The 23,590-nt window shown below is 33.4% G+C and overlaps 1 protein-coding gene across 4 annotated transcripts in view; it reads right to left on the reverse strand.

The window, feature by feature from the left end:
- The window catches only part of LOC118196155 (uncharacterized), a 411,448-nt gene that overhangs the window by 46,752 nt on the left and 341,106 nt on the right, over window positions 1–23,590 (reverse strand). For 3 of the 4 annotated variants that reach the window (XM_085821689.1, XM_085821692.1, XM_085821690.1), the window contains exon 3: window positions 15,517–15,757. In XM_085821689.1, the coding sequence (XP_085677815.1) occupies window positions 15,517–15,757 (241 nt within the window). Of the gene's footprint in view, window positions 1–11,158; window positions 11,563–15,516; window positions 15,758–23,590 lie in introns of those variants that run through there. The other variant, XM_085821691.1, reaches the window with a different exon arrangement.

Below are 23,590 nucleotides of genomic sequence, written 5' to 3' on the forward strand. Positions count from 1 at the left end.
TTATGTGGCATAATTTATCTCAAAATACCTCTGAAGAGACCTTTTGTTATCTGAGGCGTTTTTTGATCAACTATTTGTTCGTGAAGTGAGGAGATCCAAGGTTCATTTGTATATATTTCATAGCCTATCGTCACCTCAACGGGCAGACACGCAACATCACATAATAGACACCGACCGAACAAACTACACTAGGAAGCAGCAGTAATTGCAATTACATTTTAAACGGATATTGAATACTAACTCCCCCCCCCCCGATGATCCAGGTCGGAACTACTCAACCCTGGCACAAAGTTGGCTGAAACACAGGAAGTCATGCACAATCTACACCAGAGAGTTTATTTCAGTTGTTTCTATACAAGATTACATTAATTGAAATCAGTCATATCCGTAGCACATTAACGTTCTTGAAATGCACCAACACACGCATACCGGATGGCATTTTCAATTAGAACTCACAAAAGGGAAGATATAAATAAAAGGTTCCTCTTTGCATAAGGGGGAAAGGCGACATGATCAAAAATTATCTGATGGTGGACGATTCGTGACTGACTACTTTCTCACCTACAGTAGAGACGTGACACGAATCCCAATGAAGAGAGAACTCTCTCTCAGTACAAACGACAAATTATCCACGGTCGTTAATATCCATTATTATGTGATAATTACACACTCCTTTAAGTTTATCGCTTGAGAATATTTGAATGGGTCACTTTCGTATAATAAGTAATAGTCAAATACATGGAAGCGACAAAAGAATCGGTTACTTCATAGTATCCCAGAGAATATCTAAGGATGTCGTATTTTCCCAATAATTTCTTCATAGTTTCCCAATAAGAACATCTAAGAAGGTGTTCTGAGTCCAAAGGGGTAGCACACCTCTGGACTTACTCACAAACACCCAAGCCACGCTCTTTACACGGATGCAAATTATATCAGTTGATCTTTCAACAGTCATGCAGTCCTTCAACATGTCCAAGTTACATGTAGGTTGACATTTCCATTAAAGTGGAAGACCACAAATCCATATTTGCAGTTATATATACAATATGCTCAAATGGGCTTAATGTCGAACGAGCCCGTTCTCAATTCAATCTTTTGAAAATTACAGAATATTCCCTTTCAGGGTATCCCCGGTTCAGTCCCGATCGAGAAAGATCCCCTCATTTCATTTAACCCACCTTTTTAAAGATTTTCGGGAAATTTCAATGTCCTTTCGCAACTAATTTTTTTGCTCTATCCCTTGTATATGCATGACTTTTTCGATCAATAACTTTCTCGCCTGTACTTACAAGAATACTTCCATTGCAGCTGCTAGATCGGTAAACCCATTCCCAAAGGGGCAGTTTGTCCAGGGCTTTAATTTCGTTTTTGCAGTTTGCGCTCATTCATTATAAACAGCGAATAAATTTTTAAATTGTTGCCACCAAACATTAGAGCCCTGTATTATACTTAAAGAAATTAAATAATGAAGAATCTGCATGAATGCATGCTTCTCGCATTGTGATAAAACAACGGTACCTATAAAAAGGTATAAAGAGCCATCCAATTTTGAATAATGTACGTTTCCTCCGGAATATGGGCATCTGGAAGCCCAAATTTGAAATTGGTTTTATTATCTATTTCATATTTTGTAAAGCATTTATATGAGTTTTTGATTAGCAGACTCGACGATTTCAAAGCGAGCAATAGCAACACTGTACGGGAGGGGGGGATCTCCGAGAGACTGTGTAACTGAAATTCTAAAGATAGCTCATTTTAAAATTATTTTGCGTTTAATAAACTAAGGACTTTTTGGCCCTTCTGCGTTTCAATATATTCAATCATTTTTGTAAGAAAACTAACGTAAGACGTAACTAAAGAACTAACGTAATCGGAGCAGCAGAGGGCTACGGATCACACGGATCATCTTTTTCATACTGGTCCCAACTACAAAGAGTTCCTACCAGAATATCGTCCAAAAGTTCAGAATATCGCCCTTGAAAACAAGAGAAAAACATAAAGAGAAAAGAAGGACAAGGAAACTATTACACTACTAAACTAGATATTGGTCTTCAAGACAGGTCAAGTACGCAGATATGCTAACACTAATCACGTGACTGTTTTGGTATAGAAGATGGAAGGTCCTTCTTTACATTTACAGGAGAGGTTGGAAAACAAACGTTGAAATGAAAATAATGGTCAAAGATATTTCCGGTTCGGGCTGAAATGGGAATAAAATCGTCATGATAGTTGAGAAGAGGCTCAAATGAAACATATCGCTCAAGTAGTATAGTCTTTCAACTTTCAATTACTGTAAGTGCCTTGGCAAGAATATGTTTCGGCTTTATCAAATTCATTACTGCACAAAGAAGCTTTATCAAATTAATTACTACTTTAAGAATTAGTAATCAGAAGAATTACTACTTTAAGATGTTTAAGAATTTTATTCATTACCACTCTTACCATGAGATGAATTTCAATAAATACATAGAAGTTTTTAAGGACTTTCGAAGCCACAAAGGGAATATTTGTTTTTGAGCAGCAGTGGCGTCACACAAAGGCAAATCATGCAGTATAGTAATGTTGGTTAAAAAGATAGGAAGTGCTGTGATAAACTCGAAGGAGTCGCTAAGAGTAATTTGGAAAAAAAATAAAAAAAAAAAAAAAAAAAAAAAAAAAACTATTCTTTTAAAAATTCTAAGAACATATTCTTTGAATGCACTTACACCATGTTAAAGACAATAAAGCAAGTTTCTGAATTAAAAATAAATAAATTTACAAAGAGTGTCTATATTTTTAATTAATGAGGTTCAGAGACATGCCTAGGTGTTGTTTCAAAGAGGTTAATGCATTCCTCTACATACAATCAAATTAACTGTACCAATATATTTTTATATTTAATAAAGTTAACTATATTAAAACATACCAAACTTCTTCGAATATTTTTCAACTGTAACTTTTCAGCTATTATTTAAATTAACGAGTTATTTTTGCTCTTTGTGTTTTAACTATAACTTCTCCTATACACTTCCTGACCAGAATGTAAATGGGGTTAGCTAATGTTTAAGTTGAGGTTTTTGGAGTTTGAAGACAGCATGTTTCTGGTCTGCACGTGCAAGCTTAGTTCCTGCCAGCTCTGATAAGTTGCAATTAATCGACTTTGCGTTATATCGCTGCGACAGTTGAATTTGATGCGATGATTAGAATTCCTGAGCCAACTTAAATTAAAATTTAATTGTGTAGTCTATTACTTGGTGTTAGTAGTATCTTACTATTCCACGTATTGAACTGAAATTGACAGTTGCTACTTAGTTTGCATCACCACGAGTTGAGGTTGCTTTCTTTATACAAGAACATGCATTTATGTTCTAGGTTTTCTTTGCATAAAAAAGGTTTATTTAAAACTTTCCCTTACTTTATATAAATACACACAGACACAGCAACAATTTGTTTCACGTCTGTTAGGGGTTTGAGGACTAGATAACTGTTACCAGATGAAGCAAAAGTTAGTACGTAAGTATGTGTAAGTTAATACGTAATAATTTATAATTTTTTAATAAAAAGCTAAAAGCCATGTTTTTGATAAATAGCAAATAACATTGAAATAATATAAATAGTATTACAATTAATGTAAAAAGTATTATATTAATATTCAAGTGTTTATTGTAATTCTCTCTCTCTCTTTTTTTTTTTTTTTTTTTTTCCCTTTTAACGAAATAAAATCGATCCCGCCCAAAGATATACTTGGATATTTAACTTACGTTCTGTACATAAAATAGAGATATTTAAATTTAATTTAAGTTTTATTTAAGCTTCTTTCACCTAACATTAGCAAGTGACAATGTTAAAAATAATGATAACGCAACTACCAAATTCAGATGTGAATGAAATAAAATGTATTCCCCCTGAACTATCTTTAAGACTGATTTTGCAATTGTGACCAGAATTATTAGCTCGAAGGAGCGTTAGCCCAGAAGGGCTATTAGTCTCGAAAAGGCATTTTGAATCGGTTCACTATAAACGGCATATCAGTTTTTAAATTGTTGCCCCCAAATATTATCGCCCTATATTATGTTCGGTCAACCGGAAAGTTCTGCCCGTTTCTATGACAACAATTTTCGACACTTAAGCACAAGTTTATTTGGCGCATGTTTGGCTCTCTATTTTTATCGCTCAATGCTTACATACTGACGTAGCAAATTAGTTAAAACAAAGTTGACTCAAGTTAGTCTTAACTGTGAAGTGACGTTAGTCTTAAGTGTGCAGCGTCCCCCATGGCTACTGATAATGTTCATTTACGTCACTGTATTTTATACGATTTTCAAAAGAAGGAAATTCTACCGAAGCATGTAGAAATTTATTGAAAGTGTTTGGTGAAGGCACAGTTGTGATAGGACAAGCAGAAGATCGTTCGAAAAATTTGAAACAGGTGATTTCGATCTTTCTGATATGCAACGTTATGGGCGACAATCATTAATCAACGACGATGTTGTTAAGACCATGTTGGAGCAAGATCCTTTCCTGACAACAGCGCAGAAAGGCTTAAATTCAGCTCAGCAAACCATTTTGGACCATATTCAGAAGATAAGATTGGTGTGGAAATATTCAAGATGGGTGCCACATGAATTAAGTCCGAAAAATTTGGATGATCGAGTCGTCATATGCACATCTCTGCTTACTCGGAGCGAAATCGAGCCCTTCTTGAACCGGATGATAACTGAGGATGAAAAGTGGATTACCTACGAAAACATCGTAAGGAAAAGGGCAGATTGTGGGCTACTTCCTCTATACCAAATTTGACTCTGAATAAGAGAATGCTGTGTATATGGTCGGACATTCGAGGACTAATACATTATGAGCTTTTAAAACTGAACAAAAAGCTCAATTCGGAGAAATATTGGAGATAATTTAAAGACAGCAGTCCAAGAAAGAGGCCAGCAATGTTCCATAGTATGGACATCATACTGCATCATGATAATGCCAGACCACACGCTGCTTTCGGGACTCGTCAAAAATTGTGGAACTAGGCTGGGGAATTATGTCGCCTCCACCATATTTGAAAAATTTTGAAGGGCAAAAAATGTAAAAATAAAGAAGATATCAAACAAGCACTCGTTCAATTTCTCGCATTAAAAGATACAACATTGTTCAAAAATGGAATATACAGATTGCCCTCACGCTGGCAAGAAGTCATTAAATAATAATGGCAATACATTATTTAAGTTTATTGATGCTAAAAAAATTTGTATTTTGTTTTATTCTAAAAAAGCACAGAACTTTCCAGTAGGCCGAATATTTAAAGAAATTACGAAATGAAGAATCTGCATGAATGTACGCATGTTTCTCGCATTATGAAAAAAAAACAACGGTATTTAGAGCCATCCAGCTTTCAATAATGCGAACATAGGCACATGGTAAGCCGAATTTTGAATTTTTTATTATCTATTTCAAATTTTGTAAAACTTTAATGAATTGATTAAAAATCTCAAAGCAAGATTAAAAATTGATTTCAAAGCAAGCAATGGCGACACTGTGAGGGGGGAAAAAAAAGTTTTTATCTCTAGTGCGCGAAACTTTTCTTGTTTTTAAATATTTTGTGATATTTCTGTTGAACTGAATTTTACGCAGTTTAAGTGTGAAGAATATAATATTTAATAAATAAAGGTAACACACAAAACGTTAATAAAAACGCCCCTTTGGACATAATATAAAAACTGAAATGTTTCAGATTTTTCTTTAATTTTTTTTGAAACAGCATGTTTTTAAAATATATCATTATCATTTGGATATTTGATATTTGAGTTTATATCATTTGGATATTTGAGTGCTAAGCATCTTATTCTTTTAAATATTCAAAGCTACTGGCATTACTTCTTCACCAATTAGGAACTAGAAATAAGAAGCTATCCCGTTTAATTTTGATATCGCTGTTTGAATGTCCGAGAAGTTATTTGACTTCCCCTAATCGTTCACCTGCAGCAAATGCCTCATTTTCATCCCCCTTCTCCCTGCTTCGATGAGATTGTCTATAAATGAATTGTTCTTAGACCTCTTTCTTAGAATTAAGGAATCTATGTTTTTACTACAAACACATTTTAAGCTTCTCTACAAAAATCCTCCCTAGACAGATAAAGAAGTACCTCCTCCAAGATTTTCAGTTCCCTCCATGAAAAGTGTACAACGCAGAGAACTTACGATGAATTAAAAAGCGTTTCAATATCTATCATTGCAATATTTCCGGGGAGGGGATCGTAAACTATCAAAACAATCGAGATGCAAAAAATATTTAAAAATAAATTCTCAGTTTCACTTTTGCATAGGCACAACAGTTTAGTTAGTGAACATTCAATGTTTATGAACAGAAAATTACAATTTTCTAAAAGATTATTATTACCTTTTTTGGGGGGGAGGGGAGAGGGAGGTGATTTTATGCAGCTTGATTTTCCAGTTTATTCTCAGGTTTAGCCAAGGTGAATTTTTGAAATTAATTTCTGACCCCTTTCTATCAAATTGAATTTACTAAAACCCTGAGCATGTACGTATTTGTGATGGCAATACCACACTCTGCACTCCACAGCGATTTTTCCTAAATCTTATGTCTTTATTTATTTAATTCGGTGTTTCTATACTCTTCCTTATAGATTCTTTCCTTTATTAGTCCAAAGGGGCTTTGTCCCTGAAGGACTATTCTTTTCGTTTTGTGATTTTGCGTCGATTCACTACAAACGGCAAATCACTTTTCAAGCTGTTGCCACGAAGTATTATCGCTCTGCGTTATATTTCAAGAAATCAAATAATAAAAAATCTGCATAAATGTATGCATATTTCTCGCATTGTGATAAAACAACGGTACTCTAGAGAGCCATTGAATTTTGAATGGCGTAATCCTCGTATGACTATGGACATGTGAGAGACCAAATTTGAAATTTAGAATTTGTTTTATTACCGATTTCCTATTTTGTAACACTTTAGCAAATTTTTGATTAACAAAGTCAAGGATTTCAAAGAGAGCAATGGCAATGTTGTACAGAAAACATTTTATCTCCAGCGCGCGAGACTATATCCGAAATTCTAAAGATATGCTCAATTTACAACTATTTTGCGATATTGCTCTTGAACTGATTTTTATGGTTTAAAGACGAAGAACGTGAAATTTAATAAATAAAGGTAATACACAAAATGTTAAAAAAACGCTCCTTTTGACGAAATTTAAAATCTGAAACATTTCAGATTTTCTTTTAAATTTTTACTTAGTGTTTCTATACTCTTCGTTAATGATCAAACTAATCAATACAAATTTGTTATCATTGCACTATCGGATAAATCCAAAAATATTTTAATCTTTAAGGTAACCGAACTTTGGCGTTTTTCGAAATTTACTCGATTTTCTTCGCTGTCGTGAATATTGACAGACTTTTAAATGGAAGAAAATTTTAAATAAATTCAATGGAATTTTACACCACTGGATGGATCGGAAAAAAAAAAAAAGAATGGTGGTGGTACGTACTTCTTTGCGCTGTTTTTTTTTTTTTTTTTTTTTTTTTTTTTTTCCCGCATTAATTTAAATTTCCTGTGGCGGAAGTTTAATGGTTTATTTATCTTTTTTTTTTTTTTTAAATCAGTTTCAGGTTACACAGCCTTAGCTATACATACGAAACAGTTTTTTTTTTTTTTTTTTAAATTATCTATCACGACATTTTTAATCATATACGACTCGAAGTCTGAAATGCTTGCCTCATAATAGAACTTTCTCAGAATCTCACGGAAGAACAGAATTAACACGTACATATACATTCATTTAAATTTTCGTTTGATAATTCTGATTTAAAATCTGTCAGTTTTTAGTAGCTCTATAATTTTATGTTCAGTCAGAAATACCATGGATAAAAAATTAATTCTTAAACTTTTCAATTTTCTTTAAATAAAACTATGATGTTTAAAAAAAAGGTAATGAATGTTGCTACAATTTAATATATATTGCATATAAAATAATTTTTTAATAAAAATTCGGTTGTAAAAAAACTCTTCTGTTATTCCCCCTGAATATCAATGCTTTTATAATGAATGATATTAAAGGAATATACGATATTAATAAATAATACAGAGATTCACAGAGATTAATAAACAGGATAATAGAATAATGAGATATTTACATCCAATCTTTCGGTGATATTTCCTTTAGGAGTGAACGCTTCTGTAATCCCTTTACATGAAGAATTCCTATAGGATAATTATATCTAACAAAAGCATTTTTGAATTACTCCATTTGCAGATGAAGCTACATTTAAAGAACTGCAACATAATAACGATATTTTGACATAATGTTTTCTTGCGATTTATTTCATTGTTTGGACACAACTTCCGAGCACAGTGAAAAAAAAAGGATGGAAAAACAAATGAAGAAAAAGGAAATAAAAAATGAAAATACCAACCCGCTATCACCAAGAAAATAAAGCAAATAATAATACAAAACCCAAAAATGTCCTAACGCACTTTCCATTAAAGAGTACTCAGTCAAGAGGCCAGTGGATTGGTGGGTCGGTTGCCTTGGCAACTATCCGACCAACCAACGGAGAGAGTGCAGACGCAAAGCAGACCGGCAGAAAAAAGAGGAGCAAATAAACAAACTAAAAAGGTTGGTAGGTAGAAAGGGAAATGGCCGATACTTCTCTAAGCAAAAGAAGAGGGGAGAAATTCCCATCTAAACCGGTCCTACGTTAAAAATGAAGAGTAAAAAATAATCATAATAATAAAGAGCGTAAAAAAAGGAGGGTCGCCTGTAGTTCGGGTTTGGGGTGTAGCGTTGTGTAGGTCATTGTCACGGCCTCGGAATTTTTTTCTTTCATCCAACTACTAGTTGGGTCAAACGCTAACTGCTTGGCGAAAAACTTTTGGCAAAATTGCGCCAAAGCGATGGTTATGGGGATTTTTTTCCCTCAGAGGTACATTTTTTTAAGAAATATGTACACTATTCTAAATAAAACGAATAAGAAAATTCTTAATGCTAAACTTTATTAAACCTATTGATTTAAAATTATTATTATTGATTTAAATGAAACATTTTTAATTAAAATGAAACAAACTTAAAAACATTATTATTGATTTAAACCGTTCTGCAGGCATTTATTAATACTTCATATGAACTACATAAAAAGTATTGAAACAAAAATGTTCTTTATTTTTTTAATTAAGCTTTATCTTTTTCATTTAGTCATATTAGAAGCTTTCATTGTTTGTAAGTACTTCTAATATTAAAAACTAACTACAAACTAAAAATACTTCGCGTTGCTATGCAAACAAAGTCACACAGCACTGAATTCGAACGCATAATCGCTTCCTAAACACCTGTGGCAAATCGACAAATTATCGCCTCCTATAAATTAATACACATTTTATTATATAATAATAATAAATTATACGTTGACATTATTTAGATGAATAACGAATCTCTTCCAGCTTCCTGTGCCTGCTCTGGGAGAATGATAGCAATTTCCATTCCTAAATTTTATTATTTATTAAAACTCACATTCATTAAAAACAAAATATACAATTACACAAATATAAATAATTATTTTTCAACCTAAAACAAAATTTTGACGAGTAATTTGAAATTGTGCAGCAATATTTACTATACCTTAAAAACTAAATATGATAAAAGTTTTAACTCGTAGTTCACATAAACGGAAATTGTTGCCAAACCGTCAGCAAAATTTCAACTGAAACGAAACGCAAACCTCTCGCTTTCTCAGCGTTCTAATTTCCTTTACATCAAAAATGCATTAACACTTAACATCTTACGGAGAAAAAGATAAAACGTGCATGCAGAGAAGATGAAATTGCAGAAGGGATTTTTCCCCTACCGCCAGATGTCGCTAGCACGAAAATGAACATAATCTCTCTTACATTAGATAAAGGGTTATAGGAACCTTCAGACAACGGAGTCGCGTGAACGCAAGCAGCTGACTCTAAACCAGGAGATTCTTAACCGGGGGGAGGGGGGGATCAAACTTTTATTTAGTTTATAGGTATTTAGTTTGAATTTATAAATATATTTTTTTAAAAAGCTTTTATTCGATTTCTGATACATCAAGATTTTCTATACTTTCTGTTGCTTAATTCATAAAACACGCTAAAAATAATTTAAATAAATGCATATACAATATTTTTCAAAATTTGGAAAGGAATGGGAAATAAATTTCTAGCATCGGAAAAAGGCGTGCGTGAGGAAAATCTGCATAGATTTAAAAACGCAGCTGAATTTTATACCTGTAGCTACATTCTTTGATAATATTATTTTATTAATAAAACTCCCTATTCCTCTTGCTATTCATAATACACATTTCCATTAAAATAAATCCTTCTCATTTAGTTTCGTTTAATATAGGTAGGTGTCGGAGAAATAAATAAATAGTGGTATTTAAGACGACTACCTCCATAGAAGAAAAAAAAATCCCCCGACGACAATGCAGTCGTCTTAGAATGGTTTACTTTCATTTTAAATACATTCCTTCGTAAAATAGCGTATTTTAAAATACCATACCATGCAAAAGACTCGTAATATTTACTTAATTAAAGTATCTGAAAAGTAATTGTTTCTATACAGCTTTTAAACAGCAATAAAATCTTCAATATTCCGACTAATTCGGACTGCAGCCTGTTCGGATATCCAAAAAATCAGAATAATTGGGTTGAATTGTTCCTGTTGGCCAAACACACATTTGGCATAAAACGGGATGCACTTCATTCCCCCCCTATTTATATATACATATTTACCTCAACGAAGAACATACAGCGGAAAAAATAAAATAAAAAAACATTTTTATTTTTTACTAAGACAAAATGCAAAAACACCTTTTTGTTCAGAAAATTAAAGAATTGTTTTTATTTTCCTGAAACGTAATCTTTTTCAATTAAAATAAAAACAATGAAATTTATTTTACTATGACCTTCAATCTAAATACCATGACGTTACTACCTTTTTACAGCATAAACTAAAAAGATTAAATTAATTTTCCCGTAAGTATTAAAAAAAGCTCTCGTAACCTGTTTTTAAATCAACTAAATTAAAATAAGATTATTGCTTTTATTAACGCAAAATAACAGACTATCTGAAAACTAAAATAATAAAATATGTTTTAAGTCAATGAAAAAATTAAAAACACGTTAATAACAACTTTTATTTTATAAGTTCATTCTATATACAACGCTGTTTCTTCAATTGCATGAACTAAAAGTCGGAGGAAGATGGGATAAACAACCTCTATTTATTTCCTCGAAAAGTAAGTAGTAATTTTGCCTAGTTTTTTATTCTTAGTGTACGTTTTGAAGAAGGTAATTAAATTTAAAAATAATTCTTTGCTAATTTGAAGTTTTTCGAAGCTAAAATTGAAATGACAAAGGAGTTACATTCTGCTTTATGAGTTCGATTCAACAATCATTAAAAGGATATTAACGCAATAATGGGAACCAGGCAATACGCGTAAGCCAGTGTCAGCGGTGATTCCAGAAATTCCCAGCCGAAAACTACAGCCTAGAAGGCGAGCCTGGAAGAAGATAGCTGAATGAGAGGACGTCCTCCAAATCCTGGCGGAAGAAAATCCCTTCGTAATTATTGAAGAACTAACAGAAGATGAAACAAGAGTATATTTCATATTAATAAGGAACTTCGTTCGTCTTAATTTTGAAAAAAAAAAAAAAAAAAAAAGTATTATTCACAAGATGACCCCTCTATATTTGCCTGGACAGAACGACAAACTATAGGGAGAGTTGTGGTTCTCGATTTCTGAACTTCTATTTCAATGCTGTTATTTTAAATACACAAAAGGTTTCAAATTTCTAACGAAATTGTCTTACAAAACAATGGGCCATTATTTTATCATGTTTCGAATTATTACTGTTCGCACAATAATGAAGATCGATTATAACGATTGGTAATCGTTATTTTGACTATGGTGAATTTAAAATATGATTGCCAAAATTTTGAAGACTGAATTAAAAAATATTGCGAATCCTTCCAAAAAGAGATCCAATCACTTTGTTATATAGCAACCCTTTCCATTACATATCTTTTTAACATTGAGGAAGGAAATAAAACTTCCAGATTGTTAAAATATTAGTTCTTACGCTTTTAAATGTATGAAATATTACAAGTGTTTCATATCTGGATAATACGAAGGCCAAATTACCAAGTACGCGTTTCTAACTGTACCATATTTCAAAACGAAATGATTGATCTTTCCCTCCCCCGGCTGCCTTTCTATTATCGTCACAAGAGCCAGGTTTAGCAGATGTCTGTAATTCTGTCTGGGCAGGGGGTGTATCAAACAACTTATAGATCCATTAGTTGCCCAGGGAACGACTGTTTATCAAAACGCCTCCCCGGGCATAAGGAGTAAACACAACAGAAGACAGCATTCAGAATTCCTATCAGTATTATGCAATTATTAATAATTTTAGAATAAAGAAACTGATTATCGGAACTATTGACGTGCTTGAAAATAAAATGTATCTATGCGAGTGGGCCTAAAAAGTTTTATGATTAAGTTAGTGCAAAATCGAAAATTGAAGTAAGCAATATTCTTACAGCCTTCAATCTACACAAATTGTAAGTTTAAATACAACGGTTGGCAGTTTCAAACAGCTGGATTTAATTCTTTCATAGAACTTATCTTTTTGACTACAGTTTAAGTTTCTGGTTACGGTTTTTTGAATCTTTTGAATTAAATTAATTGCTAACATAATAATGTGCGAGACAAGACTTCATTTTACAGAAGAGAAAGAAATCCGCAAGCGTCAACTGCTTGAAAACTGTGACATTTTTCTTTGCTAGAAACGATGAGAATGGAATTGTCAGACGTTGCCTTGCCATCGAGCAGATACCAGTTATTCAACTGAGCTTTTCCGTATCTAAATAACTGAATTCTCTTTTGAAATCTGCGTATTACGTTTTCATAAAATATGGAGTTCACTGCCAGTCTCTTAGGAATTAATTCCTTATGAAATATCCTCTTCCAATCAAAAAGGTCGCCAAAAGAGTCGGATAAGACTATCGGGAATTCGAGAAATTTCGCGATCGATATCAGTCGGCCACAGCGCCGCCTGATATCGATGGTTTAAGAGGGGTGATACATTAACCATATTAGCAGGATTCATGTTGCATAAAACAATAAACTCATTGAAAGGCAAAGTTTTAAGAATTTTCCAAAGGGGGGGGGAAGGATAAACTAATGTCAGATGGGGGTGATAAGCCAAAAATAGCCTTAATCCTAAATGAGCCTTGAAGATCTTATTCCCGATTCAGCCCGAACCGGAAATAACTGTTGACCGTCCTTCCCATATTAGCCTTCATTTTCTTCCCCCTAGTATATAATAATAATAATAATAAAGAAATCAGTTTATGAAACGTCACCTTCCATTTGTTAAACCAAAACAATCGCGTGGTTTGTAACAGCATACCTTCGGTTTTTATCTTTCAGACCAATTCCTAGGAGCAGCTTTTTACACTGAACTTCTAATGCTCTAGACCAGGAGTTCTCAACCAGTGGTAAGCGTACGGTAAAAATAGTGAAAAATAGGTAAAGTATTTTAACTATTAAATTCAAAAATTAAAACCTCAACATCCTGACTGAGTTTTTTCTCTAACACTCGTCAATTTATGCGATCTGAGCTTTGTTCAAGAGTGGTGGTGGTGATAAGTAGTACTTTGTAGTGGTGGTACTAAAGGTTTTCAATTTTTGTTTAGATGGTACGCGTTAGTCAAAAGGTTGAGAACCGCTGCTCTGGACTTGTAATATGGGAATTTCTCAAAACTCGACATTTTAATTTTGAAAAAGATAAAATTAAACAAAGTTATATTATAGCTCCATAATTATGATTAAATATCATTAATGGCTAAGATTTTTGAGAGACGATAACAAGCTTCTTTGTGGCATACCTTGGAAACATAAAACGAGGTTAAAAAGTTCTACTAAAATAATACAAATTAAAGCTATTGAAAACACTGACTAAACGTTCTTCTATTTACAGAAGGGGGTTAAAGCACAGACTGCGTTTCAAATCAAATACAGGAGTATTTCCGGATTGTGCTCAGGTGGAAATAAAATTACTGACGCTATTTTAGGAAAGGCAAGATGAGATGCCATAGTAATGAATGTTATAGTTTAAAATAGTTTTAAAACTAGATGTGTTTTGTATACAGTGAGCCATTTCCAAGATGGCCAATCACGGTTTCAGATAATTTTGGCTTTTTGTGGAAGTGGGAGTTTTGACGATATGCTTCCAGTGGCAGAGCTTATTTTTGTTCTTAGAAACACTGGCCAATTTTGAGGTGGTCAGATACAAGAAGTAGTTGCCAAGAGAGGGTTCCTTGTATTTCATTGTATAAATAAATAAATATATAAACGCGTACTAAAAACGCACTCTTATTTCATTGCTTGCTTTTGATATGAAGAGACAGATAAAACTAACAGAATTACAACGAAAACTAGTTTTGTTTAATTATGCTCAAAATGAGGTAAAAATTATAATTCATTTCAAAAACTGGCACTTTAGATACCCGTATGCAATCTTTTCTTGTGAAATACTTTTCAGAGAAAGGAGAAAAAAAAGCGATGGAAAAAAAAAAAAAAAAAAGAGAAAAAGAAAAGAATTACTTTTGGGGCAACACCTTTTCTGCTGCCATATATAATTTACAACTTTTTTTCGCAGTATTTATTACCAATAGAATTTCATGTTTTATAGCATCTGCATTGTCGAGTGAAAAAGTTAAGAAAAAAAAAAAAAATCTCGTTTTCATTTCTTTTCCCATGTCTCCACTATACTTGCACTTTTTCAAGTTGAGAACGTAATATCAAGTATTTTAACGCAGTTTATCAAGTTCACAATATCGCTTAGCACTAGCAATTTACATTTTTAGCACGATTTTCAAAAATTCTCAGGAAAACACTGAAACACTGTATGAAAATTACTACTAACTGCAAACGAAATTTTGAACGCATAATTCTTTTATAGATTCATTTCTTTGACCGGCTCAGAATCATGCTTTTTTTCAATAGCAGTCTAGGAAGCCTAAAGCAATTGGAATACAAAATATGTAAAACTATGCTACTGTTAGCTTTCTCTACCTTAAATAAATAGGATGATACGTTTAATTTCGATTATAATGGATATAAATATATATATAAAGAAAAATATGTAGAGCAGGATAAGTTTTTTTCGTTTAACTCTAGCAAATCTTACTTCGTGAAGAAAACAGGATATTCAAGATAAATCCAATAACTTCTGCTCACCTACCATACACAGTCTAACATTTTCACTTTTATCGGCGAATTTTGCCTTTCAACAAGTCACAAAGATAGCCATCTCCGCGAATTATGCAGCTCACAGTTTAGATAGAAACAGTGCATTGGACAGACAACTCAATGCATCAACATCTGGACACCAAAAAGAAAGAGCTCTGAATACTTATACGCTTGAAGATTCTATGATCTACGCATTAAGATACAATGGACAAGAGCAACAAGGAAAGTAAGAACTTACGGGATTGTGGCCGCCTGCGGTGTTTGTGTCTTTTCCTGCGACATAACCTGCCATTCGCGTGATCACTCCCTTTGTTGCTCCTGGACTGAGGGAAGTGGGAATTGACATGCCTCTGCAGCACCACTTCGGAACTGAACCTCTGGTTGCAGCCGTCCACGATACAACGAAAGGGTTTACTGCCGCCATGTAGCAGGACATGTCGCTCCAGCCAACTGCGAGAACATGATGGGCGCTCGTATACCTGAAATAAAGATGGGAACAATGATTAAAATATATGGCAACTTTATAGACACATTTTGTAATATAACATAGACTCTTAAACTTTTTTCTAATGCTTAAATGCATCTTGCTGCGTATTCGGCGATTTCCACGGGCAGCACAGAAGTAGCAAAATTTGCGCAACCCGCGATTTCCGCCGGGGCATGCATATTTTTCGTTTATTTAACTGTACAAGCCGCTGTTTTCCCGTTCATGGTTTCATTTCGGCTTTTCTGTGATGTTTAATTATATATTTAGATTTGGGTTAACAGATGGCATTAGTTGTCCATATTTTTGCGAAATATACAAACACATTTTGCACCCTTTTGCGCGTTCTTTTCAAAGATCAAAGATGTCTGCAGTTCAACTCTCAATCACATGAGACTCACTGCTCGACATTTTGCTAGATATATATCCTCCAATTCCAACTCGTAGACATTGTGCTGTTTGTTTCTAAAAAAAGAACTGAAACTGGCAAAAAATTCTCAAAGAAACGCGTATTTGGTGCAAAGATGGCGAGATAGGATGCCTCGAGCCTTGTTTTGAAGTTTATCATCCTACACTTCATTTCTAATAAATGTTTTATAAATATTTTGCGTATTTTCATAGTATATATGTTTTAACATTACATTTTATAAAATAAATCATAATTTAACCAAGATTAATTTTCAGAATTTTTCTTTTATATGATTATTCTTCAGTTTAAACTTCCTGACAATCTTTTTTTATGAGCTAATTCTATACTGGGAAAAAAAAAAAAAAAAAAAAAAAACCCTCTTTTACGAAAATTTTTTGTATATTTTAACTCTAAAATATATGTAGATTTGAAATCCGTAATTAAAAAATTACGCAATTTTCGAACGAATTTTGATAAAAAAAAATTACGCAGCGAGAGGGTTAAATGCACGATAGACACTAAGCCTACTACAGTTTCCCAATGAATAAAGATTAAAGATTCAAAAAATACTAATTACTATGCTACACTTAGCAAGTACTCAAAAAGCAGCAGCGCCACCTTTCCTCACAGGAGGTAACGGCGGGCCACCTATTAGGTGCCTCCATAATAAAATAACAACCCCTTTCCACTCCCTTAGGAGTGGTGGAAGCATAAAAATGGCTAGCGCCCGCCATGGATTGGAAAAAAGAGAGAGAGAGAGAAAAGAAAATCTGAAAGCTTTTCAGATTTTATATTACGCCCGAAAGGGTGTTTCTTAAACGTTTTGTGTGTTACCTTTATTTATTAAATACCATGCTCTTCGCACTTAAACCACATAAAATTCAATTCAACAGCAATATCACAAAATATTTAAAAACAGCATATCTTTAGAATTTCCGATACACAGTCTCGCGCGCTGGAGATAATTTTTTTCCCTTCGTACACTGTTGCCATTGCTCGCTTTGAAATCGTTGAGTTTGTTAATAAAAAATTTCGTTTAAGTTTTACAAAATTTTAAATCTTCTCTACATATAATAAAAGAAAGTCTGTCTGTGTGGGGTGTGTGTGTCTTTCGTTCGTACTGCGCGTAAGCTAATAGACCCAGGGCTACAAAATTTGGTATAAAGGTGCATCTAGACAAGAGCCAGTGCACATTGAAGCGATTTTTTTCAAAATTCGAATCAGATTTTTTTTTTTTAATTTTAATTTTATCTTTTTTGATGAAATCGCATTATTTTGAATAGTTTCATTCTTTTAGAAATGAGGTTTTGGCAATAGTTTTTCAGTCAATCCTTTGTATACTGGACTCCAGACTTTTGAAAATATGAGATAAAATATTTATTGCCTATTTCACTGTTTTTAACTCAAAAGTTTAGCATGATTTTTTTTTTCAACGAAAAGTTGGTTTATTTATTTATTAGGATAACTGATATTTGTACTTTTATGGAATATTGCTCATTTCACTGAAATTTTTTTAATATGTGATACAATTTTACTGTTTTTATTATTTTTATTTATTTATTTATTAAATTTATTGATAAAGTTGTTCTTAGAGTAAAATTCTGTGCATGTTTTAAATTTAATGTTTGCTGCGGCATTTTTACGGTACATTTAAAAGGCAGATGAGGGCTGGTCGCGTAGCAGCTAGTTAAAGCAAATCTAGCGGCTATAATAAAACAAATTCGAAATTCAAAATTCGGGCTTCCAAGTCCCCGTGTTCGGTTGGAGGACTTCGTTGTTCAAAAATTGATGGCTCTACTTTCCCCCCCCCACAATGCGAGAAACATTCATGCAGATTCTTCATTATTTAATTTCTTTAAATATAATACACGGCGATAATATTGGGTGGCAACAGTTTGAAAAGTGAATTAATGCAGAAGGTGAAACGATGCAAAATGCGTTTAGAAACTAATAGCCTTTTGCGTCTAATGCCCCTTTGAAGAAGAAGAAGGGAAAAAAAAAAAAAAAAACTTTACTCATACCGGAACTAAGGAATTAATCTCTCTTACTAAAGCTTCTCCGAATCAGATTCACTTCGTTTCCCAAAACAATTACGACCATCAAACTGAAGGATTAGCTGGTGCTAATTACCTCAGCCTAGAACTTGCTGACATTCATATACGTTTATCTTGAGGTTAAATAATTATTACCATTAAACACTGAAAAAAATTACCGTTCTGGATGCGCTATGTTTATCTGTTATCGATAGATATAACCATTCAGCTCAATGCCTATAAAAAGTTATGCAATTGCTATACATTACACTCAGGTTGCGGCTATCGCACAGGAGCCTGGTTCTAATAAGTTTAGCACCTAAGTCTTCAAATCTGAAATTGCAATCACTCCTAAAAAAACAGATTTTTAGCGTTATTGTTTATCGTCTTTTTCTGTTTGCTACCCTACTCGTGTCAAATCTTCTCACTCTGCTTAACAAAAAATGTATTCAATTTGTTATTAGATTTATTGTACGAACTTTTCCTAAACAGGAACTCGATTACTTGAAATCTCTTGCCATTAACAGAGACTCTTATGACCATAATAAAGTTTTTTAGCAGTTTCCTTGCTGCCTTACAAGGTCTTATTTTAAAAATAACACAATATTAATCATTCTATCAGCTACAAAACTGATTGAATTCTTCAGGATGCTCTCAGCAATTAAAAAATAATTAATTAAATAAATATATGATAGGGATCAAACTTTCCAGACCGCCCATAAGGGATCTTAATATCATTTATGAGCAGCAGTTATGGCTAGAGACGGCTCAAGTGGAATAGCAAAACGTTTTATAGGATATTAGGTGAATTGTGTGTTGAGACCAATAGGGGAATGTTATGTACCTTCTGTCTATTTAAAAGGTGCCGCCCAATAAGGATAGTGGTCAGTGACTCTGACTGCCGTATCGAAGATCCTGCAGAAGGCAGTAAATGTATAGCGTTTGTGCGGCATGGGGGCACTCTAAATATGCGGCGAGGTGAAAGTATTCTCGAGATGTTGGTGGTAGGGTAAGGGGGTTGAGAGACCCACGGAGAGGTCTCGATTAAAAACTTAAGGCGGAAATGAGCAAAAGTCGTCCTGTCACCTATATGGTGCTCAAGACCAACGACATTGGCAATCGTACACTCCTTGCCACGATGAATTTAGTGGGCTTATTTTGATGTTACTGTCAGACAAGTGAGATAAGTCAAAAGACACAACATATTTAAAAAGTAGGGGGAATGTAATATAATTCTATAAAATATATATATGTTTTTAATTAAACATACCATGAACTAAATGCATTTTATTTTAATCAATAAAGTAAGTAAAGTAAGTAATCAATAAAGTAGTAAAGTAAGTAATAATAAAGTTAAAAGTAAAAAAATAACATTTTTAAGAACTGCATTTATTCCTTTTAATTTATTTAAATAATTTAGTTGTTACTTAATAGCAAACAGATTAAATGTGAAAAAATAATACAGTGGAACCTTGAGGTACGAGCACCTCTATATACGAGAAATTCGAGATACGAGGAAAAAATGAGCGAAAAATTCGTCTCTAAATACGAGCACCAAGACAGGCTGTTGGTATGCTGTTGTCGACTGGTATGCGTGGCGCGTTTCCCCATCCGGCTCGACTCGGAGAATACTCTCGTCAGATCACTGAGTGTTCTTTGATCTACGTGTTTGTGCGCTTGTTGTTTTTTACAATTTAAAGTGAAAATTATTATTTCATAGAAGATTGTTGCCTCAGATAGAGCTGCAAATTAAAAGAATGAAGCCATGGCCATTGAAATTAAGGAAGGTATAGATAAACATAAAGTGTGGTGCAAGAGTGACGGAATTGGCAGACTTGCATTCGACATCCGTTCGACATCGACGCTCTACAATGTTCTGAAAAAGAAGGAAGAAATTAAGAAACTTGATGTAGTCAAAGGAGTTACCGTTACTTCCAAAACTCGTAGAAGATGTTGAGAAGCTGTTGTTGGTGTGTATTAACGAGAAGCAGTTAAAAGGCGATTCGGTGTCGGAAGCTATCATTTGCTCTAAGGCTAAGAATCTGTTCTTGGACCTTCTCCGAAAAACACCAGGTACGTCGACTAAAGATGAGATGGCATTTAAGGCAAGCCGTGGAAGGTTTGAAAATTTTAAAAAGAGAACCGGTATTATTTCTTTGTCTTCACCACATCCCTGTCGCCAGTCAGAACTCTTCATAAAGGTAAACTACGGTTATATTATTTACCAGTGTTATTTATTACGAAAATGGATTGATATGTTGATATTTTTTGGGGGTGCGGAACGGGTTAACTGGTTTTCCATTATTTTCAATGAAGAAGTTTATTTCTAGATGCGAGAAATTCGCTATACGAGCTCAATGCTGGAACAAATGAAATTCGTATCTTCAAGTTCCACTTATCTTACGTTTTTTCGAACGTCAAAAGAATCGAATGAAAAGAACACAACATCAAATCGTGTTTCGTGACTAATAGACTTCCGGGGCTTTAATTAAAAAAATAAATAAATAAAAATTTTAAAAAAAGGCATCATTTGCTCCTTGAAGATCCTATTTCCAATTTTAATTCTCGAGATGAATTTCTAAACTCTTTGTTATAACAACATACATCCATCAAACTAAACAGCTTTAAAAATTTTCATTGAGGTACATGACTTCAGTGTTAGAAAAGCAGAAATAAATAAATATTTCATAACTTACGGGTTTTTAAGAATAATTTTGATCGTAGTTACAAAATTAACCAAATATTTCTGCAGTGAGTGAGTATGACTTCATCGAGGATTTCCACATTTGCAAAATTTCATGTTATTTAGTTAATACCATATTAATTCCAACTCAGTTTTTCCCCCCTTTTTTCCCAACCGCTTTCAAAATTTTTATACTTTGTGCTTTTCCTTTTTATTTATTTATTTTTTTCTGGATAGACAACGCTTTGTCTATTTCGCAACTCCAACTTGTTGGCAAGTCCGCTACATTTTCTCGCGCCAAAATTTCTTTAAAAATCTGCTTCTGAAAATGAAGTCACTCGACAGAAAGTAGACAGAGTTTTATATAAAATCGACACAAAGTGTGTTATCCCCTCCTTTTCACAAATTTGAATGTGTTAAATTTCGCGAATAAGATGCGTAGATAGCGATTGATTTTTCCAGTAAAAACGTCATTTAAAATAACACACAAACTGCTGCCTAATTACTTCAAAATTTTAGGACCATCACGATGACTGGTTATCGGAACGAAATTTCACGAAACTACAGAAGAAACTGTTAAGAATATGAATATATATATACATATATATAAATAAATAAGAAGAGAAAGCTATAAAGAAAAACAGATGACGGAATTTTGCAAGCGTTATCAATTCGACTGAATATTACTAGTGTAAGGAAATATACTTTTGCGTGCCCACGGGTTCGTACGGAGTAAATGTACACAGAACCGATGATAACTTGATGAAATTTATTTCCTCAAAAGAAATGCTTCACAGCACTGGAACTTTCCCCAAAACACTCGTACTCCCCAAAACACTTCTCGATACCACAGTGCACAATCAGCAGTTACCAGTTCAAACTACTAAGAGCGTTAAACACAACGTAATGTGAAGGGCATCTAAAATGCGAAGCTGTCACGGAGATCTGAATACTCCGAAGTCAGCTATGAACTAACAACTAAGAACTTGAATGCTTAAATGCGAATTGCTTATGCTTATGTAGTCTTGCGGCTTTTATAAGCTCTGTTCTTTTAATCCCTAGGGAACATCACAGTGTAAACTATCAACTAAAACTAAGAACTGATGCTCTTTCTGGTCTTATATAATCCCCCCGGGAAATTTCCGAGAAATCTCTAGCACTTTCCATTTCTCGAATTATTGAGTTACATATAAGGGCTAGATACAGTTACAGTTACACGCAGGGATCAATGTCCCGAATCAATGTACCAAAATGTCCCGAAGTGGACGCCAAGTTTGGCAAATTTTAGAAATTTCTCGCCTAATTTGGCGACAAAATTAGTCGCCAAAACCCTCGCCATCTTGGCGATATCTAATCAGTTCAGCGAGATAGGTATTTATCTGTCTATCTTGGCCCCTGCCACCTTACTTTTCCGGCAGAGCTTCGCTTTTACAAACATTTCATGTTACATTATACCTATAATTTCACTAAAAGTGTTTACATATACACACAATTTGTAACACAATGATAATAAGATGATTATTGATATATATATTTTGAATACACAATAATTTAAAAACTGAATTTACCATGAGATTTCGATTGTTGCTAACATTTGTTTTGTTTACTAATTTATTACTTAACGTGCAGTTAAATTTGTAATTTTTGTTTGGGTTCTGATTTGCAATGTGCAAAACACAGAGGTCTGAAAATTGAATACTTTTTTAACTTACTGCAAATACCGTACTTTTCGACATATAAATTCACCCCTAGATTTTATATAAATAGTTGGCGACTTTTGGTGTGTAATTCGATTAGGATTTGGGAGGTAGTTTCTTTTTCTTTTTTTTTTCTCCGGGATGGGCCTAAAATATCGACTTATATTCCGAAAACTACAGTATCTAACGATACCACCAGTAATTTTGAGTCATTAGTTAGATCATAATATCAACGCTGTTCTATTTCCCCCAAATAAAAAATGATAATAAATTTGCCTTAGCTGCAAGATTACGTTCTCAAAGAACAAAGCACACGTTGTTTGAAAAAAAAAAAAAATTTTTTTTAAACATTTCGTCAAGTCTTCTCGCTAAAAAAAAGAAGTGGGGGAACGTTAGTTATCCTGCTGTATCAAAATTAACAACTCTTCACGGATGTTTATTGGACATTTTCCTTTGAGCTGATGTTCTCTGCTGATGCAATGTTTACACAAAATGATATTATTAATGACAGTTATTCTGAGATTGTCTAATACTTGTCTAAAAAGATTGTTTACAGAAATACGATAGATGTGTCCAAACTGACAACTTGAAATATTGTCTGGAAGTGATATCATATGAAACAAATTCGGTACTTTCGGAGTAAAGGCAAAATTTCAATTCCCTATGTGAGATTAAAAAAAGATCAATCAAAAATTAAGAAATTTGTTCTTCCTTCTTTATAAATCGCCTTTCTTTTCTTTAGTGGAATACAGATAAATCGACCTTTGTTCAAGCAAACTACTTCGTGATGAAAATTTTTAAAATACATATATAATTCCTTCTGTTATGGCACAACTGCAAACACTTCATTTTTATCCCTCACTGTATGATGACAAATACATTTCAGTATACTTTATATACAACTATCTAAGCACGGTCAGATTACTTTTTAAGCAAATTGGAATATTTATACAAAGTCCTAATACTAGTTTCTGCCTAGTAATGAAGCTCGACTTATGCTATCTAC

Source organism: Stegodyphus dumicola, chromosome 8 (assembly GCF_044657685.1).
Source record: "Stegodyphus dumicola isolate Sdum_Otavi_A_Nest chromosome 8, ASM4465768v1".
Lineage (NCBI taxonomy): Eukaryota > Metazoa > Arthropoda > Arachnida > Araneae > Eresidae > Stegodyphus > Stegodyphus dumicola.